General features: G+C 44.0%; 1 protein-coding gene across 2 annotated transcripts; it reads right to left on the bottom strand.

The window, feature by feature from the left end:
* Positions 1–312: 312 nt before the first annotated feature.
* Positions 313–12,563, bottom strand: LOC117145397 (octopamine receptor). Of its 2 annotated transcripts, none has more exons than XM_033311033.1 (6): positions 12,146–12,563; positions 7,200–7,884; positions 5,370–5,472; positions 5,151–5,276; positions 4,213–4,396; positions 313–3,217 (listed from the first exon to the last, which is right to left on the bottom strand). In XM_033311033.1, the coding sequence occupies exons 2-6, from the start codon at positions 7,732–7,734 to the stop codon at positions 2,273–2,275; spliced, it is 1,893 nt and encodes a 630-aa protein (XP_033166924.1). In that variant the 5' UTR covers positions 7,735–7,884; positions 12,146–12,563; the 3' UTR covers positions 313–2,272. The 2 variants fall into 2 exon arrangements, with proteins under 2 accessions (XP_033166924.1, XP_033166923.1); XM_033311032.1 differs by lacking the exon at positions 12,146–12,563 and adding an exon at positions 8,851–8,909 and having other exon boundaries at positions 2,273–3,217.
* Positions 12,564–13,179: the final 616 nt, after the last annotated feature.

Below are 13,179 nucleotides of genomic sequence, written 5' to 3'. Positions count from 1 at the left end.
CTCCTTTTTCCGGGGTTTTCCATTGAATTCGTCCTGGTTAAATATAAATACAGACAAGCAGTACACACACATATGTGCACATATGAGGAGCTGGGGCGTATAGTACAGTGTATCTGCAGTTGCGAATTCAATTTTGAGACTGATCAATAATTCACGTTACCCGCACTAACCATTGTTCGCAGGACTAGAGGGTCCTTCCCATTCCGGCACCTTTAAGCGGAGGGCGAGAGCTTAAACCGAGTTTAAATGATACAAAAACCAATCTCTAGCTCTTTTTGGGAGAGTTTTGTCTTTTCGAATTGTCTATTTATTTGTTCGTTTCCAAAAACTTGCTGTTCGTACACACACAACTATTAATAAATATACATATATTTGTATGCAGATTATGCGGATTATGTCTGTGATATCAGCCGGAATGAGACGATATGAGATATACGAGTATGCGATATGCAATATGATTGGTGGGCGTGCGATGATGATGAGCTCCATCCGCCGAGCTTGCTCCACACCTTGGACGGGACGGAAGCCATCTCACCCGGAGCGGAGCATCTGTTTTGACTTGTTAGGCTTGACGTGATGTGAGCTGATATTCCGGAAATCAGATATTCAGAAGGATTCAGGAAGAAGGATGGCATGCTGATGAGAGTTTCGTCTGACTTAATCTCTATGTCGTAGGCGTAGCATTGCTTGATTGCGTTTATGACTTCACACCGCCGCCGGCAATGGATGGAGTTCGAAAAGTAGATTGCTTGGTACAACACGAAGATTAGTCCTACTTAGGGTGTTGGCTAAGCTGCTGATGGCCTGAATAAATTATGCCTTAAATTATATAATACATTACAACCCATTCACACATACTCACTTTCACTTACTTAATCACACACGCAAAGCGCACACTTAATGTTGTTAAGACTAAAGGAAAACTCTTGAAGTTTCAGCTTCAACTTCAACTATAAACTAAATCACAGTAACTGTTTTTAACTGGTATTCCGATAAAGCTGATTAAAGCTAATTCTCAACTTGATCCCCAGCCCCCAGATATTCCACCGATTTCAGTACCTCCTCCATGTAAATCAATCAACTCGTATCTCTGGGCCATATTCTTTATGATGTCCTGATATCAGTTGATATGATATACTGTGATATTTAGTGATATATATGATATATATGCCTGCACTTAAGTACGATGGGGACCAGCTAGCTGCATCATAAAGCGCCAAAAGGGAATGCGGAAGTGGTTCGGGGTCACCACCAAAACTGGTAACCTACCCAAAAGCATGCGGCTGAATTTTAGAGCTCGAGGAATGGCCGCAATTTCGGTGAGCCATACAAACAAGTTTTCCCATCCATCTGCGCTGTCTGTGCCACTGGCCAAGTCCAAGTTGTCTTGACGGCCCGGCAAAAAGCAACATCCAAGGAAAATGTTGCCATTTTAGAGGCGCCGCCCGCTGAGCGGAAAAGTCGCGCGGAAATTACTAAATCGATACGTGCTGCGTATCACATTTTCCACGGGTTCTGCATGCAAAAATACCTTGAAATCCTTGCCTGCAGTCGCATACATACACGTATTGCCATCTTTGTACAGTCAAGCTTCACTAAGTCGAAATTTTATTATTATTATATTATTCTACTAAAAGGTTTTAAAGCGAATGAGTCACTAACTTCGATAGAATTTGACTAGCAAAAAAATTTGGATCATAAAAAGATTTTCATGGCATTTATGAGTTAGGTAGATTGTGGTCGTCAACCTTTTATCTATATTATTTCCATAAATTTTAGCAGCAATGGAAATGTTTATCTCAAAGCTTAGGAAAATTTGGAAGTATATATAATAAAAACCTTTTATGTCTACAAATAAGAGATATTCTTTGTGTTCTGAGTCAACAAAGATATTTCATAAAAATCTTTTATACTTTATCGGTTGAGTTTCTGAGTTAAGAAGCTTCCCTATAGACGGTTTGAAAATGTAATGCCTTGGCATTTCTGAAAGGTCAACTGAAAGCAGTGGAATTGCTGGTGGGCGAGGTTCGTCTCCTAAGTGGCAAAATGATCCAGAATCGGAAGCAAACCCTGACGATGAAATAAACTATACGAGAAACTGGAGAACAATTACACATGGACTGTGGGTGCAATTAGGGACCACACCTTTTTCGCCGCCGACGCGTCTAAAGTTAATGAATATGTTAATAATATGTTATGTGCGGGCAATTTGTTCAGGGCTTGAGGGGTTTTCTGTGTTTCTGTTTCCAGGCGAGTCCAGCCCAGTCCAACTCTATCGCCTGATGGACATGGTGTTCGTGGGGAACTGCGGCTTCTGGCCGGCGCTGAAGAAGCGTTTGCAGGTGAGGCGCCAGAAGGCCGCCCGGAAGTCGACGCTGTAGAAGGCGTAGATGAAGGGATTGATGGCGCTGTTGAACCAACCCAGCCAGGTGAGGGCCTTGGCCAGCATTTGGCTGGCCTGGTGCTCGGCCAGGAACGGGGTGATCAGATAGTTGATGAAGAAGGGCAGCCAGCAGGCGATGAAGCCACCCACCACAATGCTCAGGGTTTGAGTGGTCTTGTTCTCCTTCTTCAGCGACGTAATCCGATTGGACAGCGATTTACTGTTGGTGTTGGCACTGGTGTTCCCGCTGGTCGATGTCGTGGTTACGCCCGCCTGGTGATGATAATGAGGATGGTGGTGATGGCTCCGCAGTCTCTCGCGGTCCCGCTCCCCATGCGAATGCCTAAAGCTGTGTGTTCGCGGTGGCTGCGATAGGGAGTGGGTCTGCACCTGGCCCGTTTGGCCCGGCGGCTGGGACTGCCACTGCGCATCCAGGAGACTGCTGCCCGGTCCCATGCCACTCGTCATTGTGGTAATGGTCGTTGAGGCGGTGGAAGCGCGCTTCAGCGAGGAGGGTCGTGTGAGTTCGTAGCACCCATTCTTGGCGCAGCCCATGGAGCCACCTCCTCCGCCGGAGGGCAGAGCCAGCAGGGATTGACAGTGGGTGCCGCCAGTGGCACTACTTCCGCCTCCTCCCCCACCAACTGCTCCTCCCGCGCCGACTGGCGCGCAATTGTCGCTGTCGCTGAGCATCATGTCGTGGAGCTCCTTGGCTATCGTCTGGTTGGAGAACGTCCTCGATGTGGCCTGTCTCTGGCGCTGGCCCACCGAGCTGTGCTGCTCCTGCTCCGACAGCTCGTTCTCTACGTCCGCTGCCGTGTAGCGCTTGAATTTCTAGACACGCAAAGTGCACAAGGCGGTTAAGTCAATGTCGATGATAAATAACTAAAATGAAGTCAATGGGCGGCAAAAAGGCGGCAGAGATGAAAGAAGCGGAAACGGAAGTCACGCTAGCAAAAGCCGAAGCTTTAAACATTCTTGTAGGCATCATCATCCACTTTAAAAGGAACCATCCTGGTAAGCAGGTGGCTTTAAGCTGATTTAAGGCCATGAGGCCATTGTTCTATCAACTGCACGATGTGCTAATCTCTCTAAACATAAAACTGAATTTCAGACTGGTTTTAATGCGTATGCTGGACTTGATTCAGTTTAAGTGAATTTTAAGCCTATTTTTTGAAATGCACACCAGGTACATATACAAATGTATATATGCAGATGCAATTTTCGAAGCGAGCATAGTTTAGTGTTAGCTATTTAGTGATGCTAAAAAAGAGTCGAATTAGTGATTACCCTAGAGTTGGTAATGGAAACTTGTATGTAGTATGCTTAAAAGAATGTTGCAACATTTCATAACTAACATTTTTGAAAAGCATTCAACTCTAAAGCGGCAAAACTGCTCTCGTTTGAAAACGGTTAGTTGAAAACTCATTAATTCAGCTATATGGGCTGCCAGAGTTGAAGTGAAAAACTTGTTTTATAGCGACACTGGACCGGAAATTGGCACATACCCCGATGCGAGGGTATGGTATTTAAATCTGTGTGAGCTCCTGGCATTTGGGAATTATGAGGCAAACGTGCCGCAGCTTGTGCCGCACGTGGAGTGTCCTTTAAGCCGGAGTGGTTCGCAATAGAGATGACTTTCGCTGGTCGGGCCAGCGTTTGTTGTTTGCAGCTGCCGTGGTTTTCCTATTCCATATTCCGTATTTGTGCACCATGTTGGCTTTGGGGTTTGGAAGGCGGGAGACGTGCGAATGTTTGCAGGCAAACAGAAGGACATGCGGACATGGGGACATGGGGACATGGTTGCGGATGGCTGCGACGGAGCTTACCTTGTTGTGAACACTTATGTCGGTCATATTGTCGTGCCGGGATGCAATGACACAGGAAATTCTTGCATACACATAAATCATGACTGCCATGGGTATGAAGAAGGAGCCCATGGCCGAGAAGATGACGTAGCCCTCGTTCTGGTTGTATCGGCACTCGCGCAGGTCCCTGCGTCCTGGCTCGTACCTGCGGGAAATGGAAGTGAGCAGGATACGCTTAATGGGCCACCAAGTTAGTCAACTAATGCAGGAAGTTCCCAATTATTTGCCTACGGAGCTGCGGGCTCAGAGGGGTCAGAGGTCGCAGGTCGGAGGTCGCAAGAGCAGCAGACAATTGCCAGCTAATTATATTCGTTTGTTCAGCTGGGTGTCGCCAGTCAGTCTGCTCGGAGGACTCGAAATTTATTCTAATTAATTTACACTCACACTCGGCGACATTTGTAATGCTTAAAATGGACCAAAAATAGCTAATAATACCCAAAGTGATCCTTCAAAATTATGCAATGGCATCTTTTGGCACAGTTTCCTGCACTCAACAAAATTGTTGATTTAATTTTAGTTAGGCAAATTGAGCTTTAATTATTGTTGTTAGTTAAATAAATTAAACTTCTCTTGGTTACGTTTCTGAATTCTCTGCTATTTATTATATTACTCGTTAAATCTGTTGACTGTGCTAACGAAGTTAAATATAAACAAAGCACTTTAATTAATTCTCCTTTTAGTTAGTTAGGCAAAAGTAGAGAGATTTTTCCGCACTGAACAAAATTTCTTGTTAAAGCTAGTAGATGCGGTATAACAAAAAGCAAGTTGATGTTTAGTTTAAAATTCGATGTATCTATGAAGTTTGTGGACTGTTGACCAACTTGGAAGACTTCTTACAACACCCCTACTAGGCTATGGAAATTCCCTTATATATTGATTTTTTCTTCGAGTGTACTTACCATCCCAGCATGGGAGGACAGGTGATGGCCAACGCGAGCAGCCAGACGATTAGGATCATGATGAGGGCCAAGCGTTTGGAGCGCCGTTTACGGGAGTACGTGAGCGGCCTGGTCACGGCCAAATATCTGTGGGATGGACGTGAAGGATGCAAAGATTTACGATACTGGGGAATACTATATGTTTTGGGTAGGCCTGTGCTCCCGGAGGATGCTGCTCACCTGTCCACACTGATGGCGCACAGGCTGAGAATGGAGGCCGTGCAGAGGAGCACGTCCAGGGAGATCCAAATGTCGCAGAGCACCCAGCCCAGTTGCCACGAGCCTGCAATCAAGAGGATTCCAAATTAAAAACTTTCCGCCAGCCTTTTGCAGCGCGGAGTGGGGGGCGGCCAACTTAAAATTCCGGTCCAAAGTCAATTTGATTAGCAACATTTTCCATGGCTTTCAGCAAATGCCTCACCTAAGGCCAATTAAAGCGGCCAGCTCGGCAAATTTTGGCAATGTTTCAGGTCCCCTTCAACCCGTTAGTGGTTTAATTCTACACCGAAAAAGCACCGATTTCTCCATTGGACCAGCTCCTACAGTGCTTTCTCCTAGTCCGAGGCCTGTCAAGCGATTAATTTTTAAATCAAGTGCCCCTTAATGGTCTCACAGCGCCAAATGAAAAGTTGTTTTTGTGAAAGGCGCTGGGAGTCAAGGAGCCAAGGAGCTCATTACACGGATATTGCCTATGGGCCAGCACACTTGGGTTGGTCTGGTCCAATGTAAGGTTGCAATCTGCTGAGCCACAGAGGACTCGGATTGAACCAGTTAGAGGCAAAATTAGGAGTGAATTAGAAAAACACAAGTATTACTTAATTAATTATGGAAATGCTTGACCAGTTGTGGTAGAGTGTGTTTTTATCTAAAAAATTGGAGTAGAAACTAGCACAAATCAGCACTTTTAGTGCCTACCCCAACTTCAACTTGATGATAAGGCTCCAAAAAGCAAACTATAAATCCCGAATGTGTGGGTGTATTACGTCCTAACTTGATGATATATGTGCGTATACTTTAGACAAAAATGAACTGAATGTGGGGCTTGGTAAATTGTTTGCCTCGAAAAAACCTGAGGGCAGGAGTAATTATGAACGAGATTCAAAAGGTATCTCCACAGAGAGAAACTAGTGGATGAAAGTTTGGAAAACAAGCTTAATGTTCCGGAAGACAGAAGCTACGTGAGTTCAAATAAGAAGTGTTTAAATCAAGGCTCATCCAATTAGCATATTTTCCATTGAACTCCAGGAGAGTTCAGCAACAAAGATCAACTATTTTCTGACGAGAATAATTCATTCCGATTCGGATTGTCAGTGGTCCGGATGATTATGACAAACTTTCGACATGCCGTTGCCTTTAAAGTATTTCCACAAAGTTGGGCTCGGGAATTTTCCCCTTTTTCGGCTGTTCGCCTCCATTTTTTTTTTTTTATTTTGTGCTGAGGAAATTGCATGAGAGCCGAGGCAAAAAATGAAAGAAATTCTTTCAGTTCAAAGAATACAAATCCATAAGGCGAGAGAGATACATACTCGCATATTTCACCTAGGAGCATTTACATAAATACACGCCCCGTTTGCCCCGCCCCCCATCTGACACAGCTCCTCCTCGAGTTCCTGTTCGTGTCCGTGCTGCTATTCCTGTTCGTGCTACTTTGGGATACACTTGGAAAAAGATATATATATATCCTAGTCCTCCTAGAAATTCCTACACAATGCTCTAAACAGAACCTCATTCCAAATCCATCAGGAACCATTGCTACTACATTTTTACTTTAAGATATACAAATTACATAGACTTGGATATTAGATTTCTTCTCAGTGCACCCGCTTCGTTCTGGGCGCCAAGCTTTTGTTAGCAATTTTTTGAGGGATTTACCGGAATGGCATCTTCATCTTGTAATCACGCGAAAAGCCCGGCTAGCGGCGCCTCCTTTCGCGGAAGGACTCTAATGCCTTAATGGCGCTGCCACACACTCACACACACACACTTGCACACTCACACTCATACACTCACCTATGAGATGAACGGCGACGGCGGGGGGCATGACGAAGATGCCCACGAGGAGGTCGGCCACCGCCAGGCTCATCACAAAGCAGTTGGTAATGGTGCGAAGCCGGCGCGTGGTCAATATGGCCAGTATGACCAGGGTGTTCCCGATGACGGTGACCACGATGAAGGTGGCAAAGACGGCAATCAGGATAATGCCCTGCCAGGAGAGCACCAGATCGTAGAAGTGCGCCCACTCGGCGGCCGCCGCCGACTCGTTGTAGTAATTAAATGTGGTCACGGGTGCCGTGGGTCCGGGTTCAGTGAGAGCCACTGCATCCGTACCGTTCGGTCCGCTGGGATATCCACCGCCTCCTCCTCCTCCTGTCCCATTGGCCGCATCCTCGTACACGATGGATATGTTTTCCGGCAGACCACCCACTCCCACTCCCGATCCCAGTCCGAATCCCCGCAGGGAGGAGGAAGAGGAGGAGGAGGCGGCCACATACATGAGCGATGGATAAATGGCGCTTAAATTATTCAGCTGCAAGTTGACAGCCATGGATCGGCCAGTTGGGTTCTCAATCGAGAGTGGCTATCTCCGGCAGCAGGCCGCCTAGGCCCATCCATATCCTGCCATATCCCAGGAGTTGGCGGAGCAGGAACACGGCCCAACTGTGGTCATGGTGTCCAGTGTGCACGTCCGTTGGAACTGCAATTAAAGGAAAGTTCGGCAGTTAGCAAAGTCCTTAGCATAGTAATAAAAACGAAGTCAGCAGGAAACAATAAACATTTGCATATGCCTTTTATGCTGAAATCTATTTGTATTTGTTTTAATTTTTCATGTACGCATTATCTGATTTATTCCTAGTGACAATTTCCGAAATTAAATTGATTTCACAGCATTCAATACAATCTCGTTTCAATTGCAATCGGCGAAATTGTCAATTTCATTCATTCGCCTGCAATTAAGGATTCAACAATCTGAAGGCTAAAAGTGCACAGCATTTGTAATTTGCGTTGAGAGTTGTCAACGGTGTCAAAAGATTCTTAAGATGTCCTTTGTCTTCGGTTGCCATTACCGACACACAGTTAAATACTTTACTTTCTAAGTAGATAAGCGTTAATCCCTTAGTTAGTCATGCTTTCAACGAAAATGCCGAAGTGCGCTACTGTGAGCAATAAATCAAATTAAGTTTACCTTATCATTTAGAAACCCCCACTGGCTCGATTTAATTTAAAATGTATGCCCCTATTTGCTTTGGATTAGGTACCAAACTTTAGGGACTTAGTAATAATTCGTGGAGGTATTTTCAAACAGAAAATTAAAAATTATTATATACATATTCACGCTTTAGTCAGTATAGAAAATTCAAGAAAATCATCAGCTTCAGAATTCCTGGCGCATTCTAATAATCATTATATAAAAATTAGGAATTCATATACAAAGTATGTAAGTACTATTACTACAAAGTGGCGAAATTACTAATAAATTTGCCAAGGGAATGGCTACATTTGGGAAAATTTTATTAAATTAATAAATAAATACAGCAATTTATTCATTTTTAGAAGGAATTTAGGCTACGGACTTATTTTCTTTAATTGAAAACGTAAAACATCAGCAATATTCAATGTGCCTAATATATATTGAATCTCAAAATTTGTTTGTAGCTTTTACCTCAATGTGTGTGTGTATCTGTGCACTATTTACACTTAACACTTGCTACGAAGTATCTAGGAGATACCCGTTCCATCGATAGTCATTCGTCTGCCGGATTCGACTATTCATCACCGAAACTTTTCCACCATTCACTGTTTTCACTTTTTCCACAACTGGCAGAGCTACACGTGCGCCTGGGCGATAAGATTGATACTCGACGCTCTATTAGATATCCGATTAAATTATGTACGGGTGCTATATGTAGGTGATTCCGGCGGAGTATCGGCGCAATATTGCCGGAATAAACAGCACGGCGACGCGGATGACTGTTGACTGAGTGCGGGACTGCAGACCGAATGGCAAGGGCTGGCAGTTCGACACTTCTTGCCACTTCTGTTGACTATAATTTGGCATTAAGTATTATTTATTTAGGCTGCGATAGTGAGCGTTATATACTCCAGATTGCGACTCCTTGTGAGCGTGTGTGTGTGTGTGTGTGTGGGCGATAACCAAATTAAAACTGATATCGCAATAGACTAGCTGGCGGTGGAACGCAATCCGAGTGGCAATGGCAATGGCAATGGAAACGGGATTGTGTATGGGGAACCAAAATCAAGCCGCAGGCCAAGGCATTTGCCGCAAAAAGGGAATAATTCACATTCAGTACAACAATTTGCATATTCAAATCTCTGTGTGGGATGATGACAGGCTGGCATATTAGCTTAAGACTTCAGCTCAACGATAACACGGGAAGGGCTGCAAGTATCTACGGGAAATGGGAAGTGCGTAATAAATTCCGTGGAACCACAAAATTTTAAACTAATTTTTAATTAATTTATGTATAAACATTAGGGTGGTATGCAACATTAAATTATACCCTCGTTTTGCGGGGTAGTTCTACCTTTTTGGCAGGAGAAAAGAGGCGGTTTCATTCGCCAATATGTTTAATTATTTACGTTGTTAAATAATCGAAAAATTCCAACTGCTGTGATATGAAATCACACACTAAGTGTTTTGCTTAGTAATCTGAAACTATTTTTGAATACATAACAGGGGCTGCTTCTAATTATGGAAATAGCTTAATAATTAGGGGCTTAGGTTCTGGGTAAGGGTGTACACCAATTCGGCCACCCTCCTGCTGTCCCATTTCCATTTCCTTAAGCCTTTTAATGCTGACGCGGAATGGTCATAAAAGCGCTTATCGCTCACATGATAGCATTCTGGCTTGGTGGCGAGGTGTGCAAGGGGCACTTTTAGTTTTTTATGCTGCCGGCTGATGTGTAAATATTGGCCCGGCCGAGTGACGTACTCAAAGGTGAAACTGATTAATTAGAAGCGATGCCAAAGCCCACGGCTGTCTGTCAGGGTTAAGGTATCGATCGAGCTCAATGGAGAATGTGTCATCCCCACAAGATAAGGTCCTCTTTCTTGCGCCCGCAACTTGGGGTCTAGCGATATCTGGTCTCCTATAGCTTATAGACTTCCAATCTCGAGTGTTCAATTAGTGGCATTGGAAATCATGTGTATATTTCGAGGGGGCTTTCGACCGAAAATAGATTTATGAACTCACATTCGTTAGAATGTGACTGGGATTCCGGGTGGTAGCCAAACGTAGGAAAACTGAAATCGTTTTGCGATCGGGGGCTGGAACATTCTTTGGCGGCAAACCCATCGGCAATTGACCGTGATAAGCAATGGCGTTTTTATTGGCACTTTGATTGATAATCTAATTCGCAACTCAATTGCCAAGTTTGCACGAGCAGAGCACCCTAATCTCCTTGGCTCCTGACCAGTTTCCATTTCCATTTTCAGTGCCATTTCCATGACAATGGCGGCAATCAGCTCAGAGTTTTACCCTTTCGCCCATCGAGACGGGGGGCATAAACTATTTCTTCAAAGGCAACAAATTGAGTTGCCCCAAATCCAATTACATTGTCGAAAAGACCAAAACTTATGAATTTCTAATTGATAGCCAGCGTTCATCCTTTTTGGCCGGCTGAACTTGAAAGATCGGTGAATGGATTTCCGCCGCACTTGGCAGAATGGGTCATCAATCAGAGGGGCACTCATCTCCGGCATTAGATAAATCTGTATCACTGATGTTGGTGTCCATGGAAGATTTATTTCACACTAAAAGTTCAACCCAAACAATGGAGCAGCATAATCTTTGTATACACCAGTGCCGCCAACTATAGCTACCAAAAAACAAGATAGTTTTTTCGCAAAAAAAATGCAGCAATCTTGAAAGACTTTAATTGTATTATTAATCTCACTCAATAGGTTTGGAATTCATTTCCATAATTTTTGTGTTTACTTCTAATGGGTTCTTATATTCAAATATCATAATTTGAATTATTGCTGGAATTTTTGTATCATTAAAATCGTTATTTTGATTTTTTCTTCATATAAGTTTATACCTATTTTTGAACATTAAACTTTTTGAACATATTTTATTGGTTTGGCCAACGAAAAAAAGGACAGAGAGCTATTTGGCAGCTCTGGTCCACACATTTACTTATTTAATGCTGCCACATCATTGCCTATTTTTTTTTTAGACATTTTCCAGCTCTTGGCCAGCTGTTTGGCCTTCACCTTATTCGGCTTTAATCGACCAAGCACCATTTCACATACGCGTTATTAAGAGATATTTTTCGGAAAAGCCAGAAGGGCACTTCAAGTGTGACAATTGCAAGGCCAGGCGAAATACTTTCCTGACTTTTTCGGAATGCGTTTGGAATGTAATTTTCCTTTTTTTTTTTCTACCATATAGAGCACACCAAAAAACAGAAAAAACAAGAAAAAATGCTGAGCTCCGTCAAAATTCATTCGACCGCCCACGCCGCACCAGCATCCGACTTCCGTTGAACATTTGTTGCAATTTGCGGCCAACATGGCGTATGTGTAATGTGCATGTGCATGTGCAATAATATTTCATTTGCATTCGGCAAATAAACGCTGCGGGATGGGGGAGGGTGTCAAGAATGGGTGGCACCTCCGAAAGGACTCCCGCTGACGTCAAAACACCCAGTCAGCCAATAGAAGCCACTATTTATCGAGACTGTCAGACACTTATTTGTCCTCTTTATTTGGCAGTGCCATCGAGGTGTTTAGCGTGAAAGCATTTATCCATTACCCGGTCCTTGGCTCAAGCTCCTCCGCTGATCTATGCAAATCGTCCATGGTTCCCACCACCTCCCGCCCACTCCCTTTGAGCACACCTGGAACCGGGCGAAGGTGAAGGGTTTTCTGCCCAGAGGGTCCTCTGTGAGGGTCCTCCAGAAGAAGGGTCCTCCCCGTCGCACTGTTTACTTACTTAATGCAATCGCTTTCCTGCGCAGTCCTCCGCTTTCATATCAAAACATTTCGCATTGTTTTATTGACACAAAGCTGTTATTATTTTTATTGCCCCCGGGCAGGTATTTCACTGTTATTGTTGTCCGAGGAGCCGGAGTCCCATTTAATTGGATACTTTATAAGTGCACTACAAACGCAGTTAAAGGAGACGCTCGTTCACGTTCATTGCACGTTATTTGATATAATTCATTTGGTTTTTCTTTATACTCGTATTTATACATTTATAAATATTTTTTAAATATTTTTAGCTGCGTGACGAACTGATTGCACTGAATAATATTTCAAGTTCACATTATCGATCAGGTGAGCCGGCGGCTGATCAATCGCTTTTGGATGGTCGTTGTCGAACTCGAATGATTGAGATGCCCCGAAGTGCGGCAAATGTGCTCCTGCGAACCGATGGACAACCGCCTCGGTTGAGCGCTCGAGGAAAACTGAAAACTGAACTGAACTGAACTGAAAAGCTGACGAAGTGAGTCGGCCGAAGTCGTCGGTGGTGGTGGTAGTATCTGTCACTGGGTTTCCAGTGAATCTGTGGATCCCAAGTTGGCGGGCAGGCAAACACGCGACTTTCGAAATAATCCTGTGGCCAGTGGCTTCGCGTTGTGTTTAAAGAACTTCGCAAACACTTCAAGTGTTTAATATTTAAATGCGAAGCACGCTTAATTCCTGGAACAATGTTTAATTAAGCCGCGGCTAACTCCACGCCGTGTTGATAAGAACGGAGACCACTGCGGATTCTCAGGGCTCCGGAGCGGAGCAGATTTTTACGACGAATTTCCAAATGAAAACATAAACGATTTCGCGGGTACTCAGGAAATCTAAATTAAGACTTTTATGGTAGCCTTATGGACATAGGCATAGATATAGCCAAACGTGCACAGGCGGCCCGGCTCTATCTATATGCATACTCGTGTAGCTGGCCTTTGTTTGTACATTTTATAACTTGCAGATGCGTCTCCACGCGGATTTCGCAAATGCTCTTACTACATA

The sequence above is a fragment of the Drosophila mauritiana genome, chromosome 3R (assembly GCF_004382145.1).
Source record: "Drosophila mauritiana strain mau12 chromosome 3R, ASM438214v1, whole genome shotgun sequence".
In the NCBI taxonomy this organism is placed as follows: Eukaryota; Metazoa; Arthropoda; class Insecta; order Diptera; family Drosophilidae; genus Drosophila; species Drosophila mauritiana.
This window is presented reverse-complemented; position numbering and strand designations above follow the sequence as displayed.

Excerpts from the sequence above, each read along its gene's own strand:
- LOC117145397 (XM_033311033.1), bottom strand. The coding sequence starts at position 7,734 with ATGGCTGTCAACTTGCAGCTGAATAATTTAAGCGCCATTTATCCATCG. Across the intron at positions 4,397-5,150 it reads TGTCCTCCCATGCTGGGATG|GTACGAGCCAGGACGCAGGG; the intron begins GTAAGTACACTC and ends CATTTCCCGCAG. Across the intron at positions 3,218-4,212 it reads ACATAAGTGTTCACAACAAG|AAATTCAAGCGCTACACGGC; the intron begins GTAAGCTCCGTC and ends TTGCGTGTCTAG.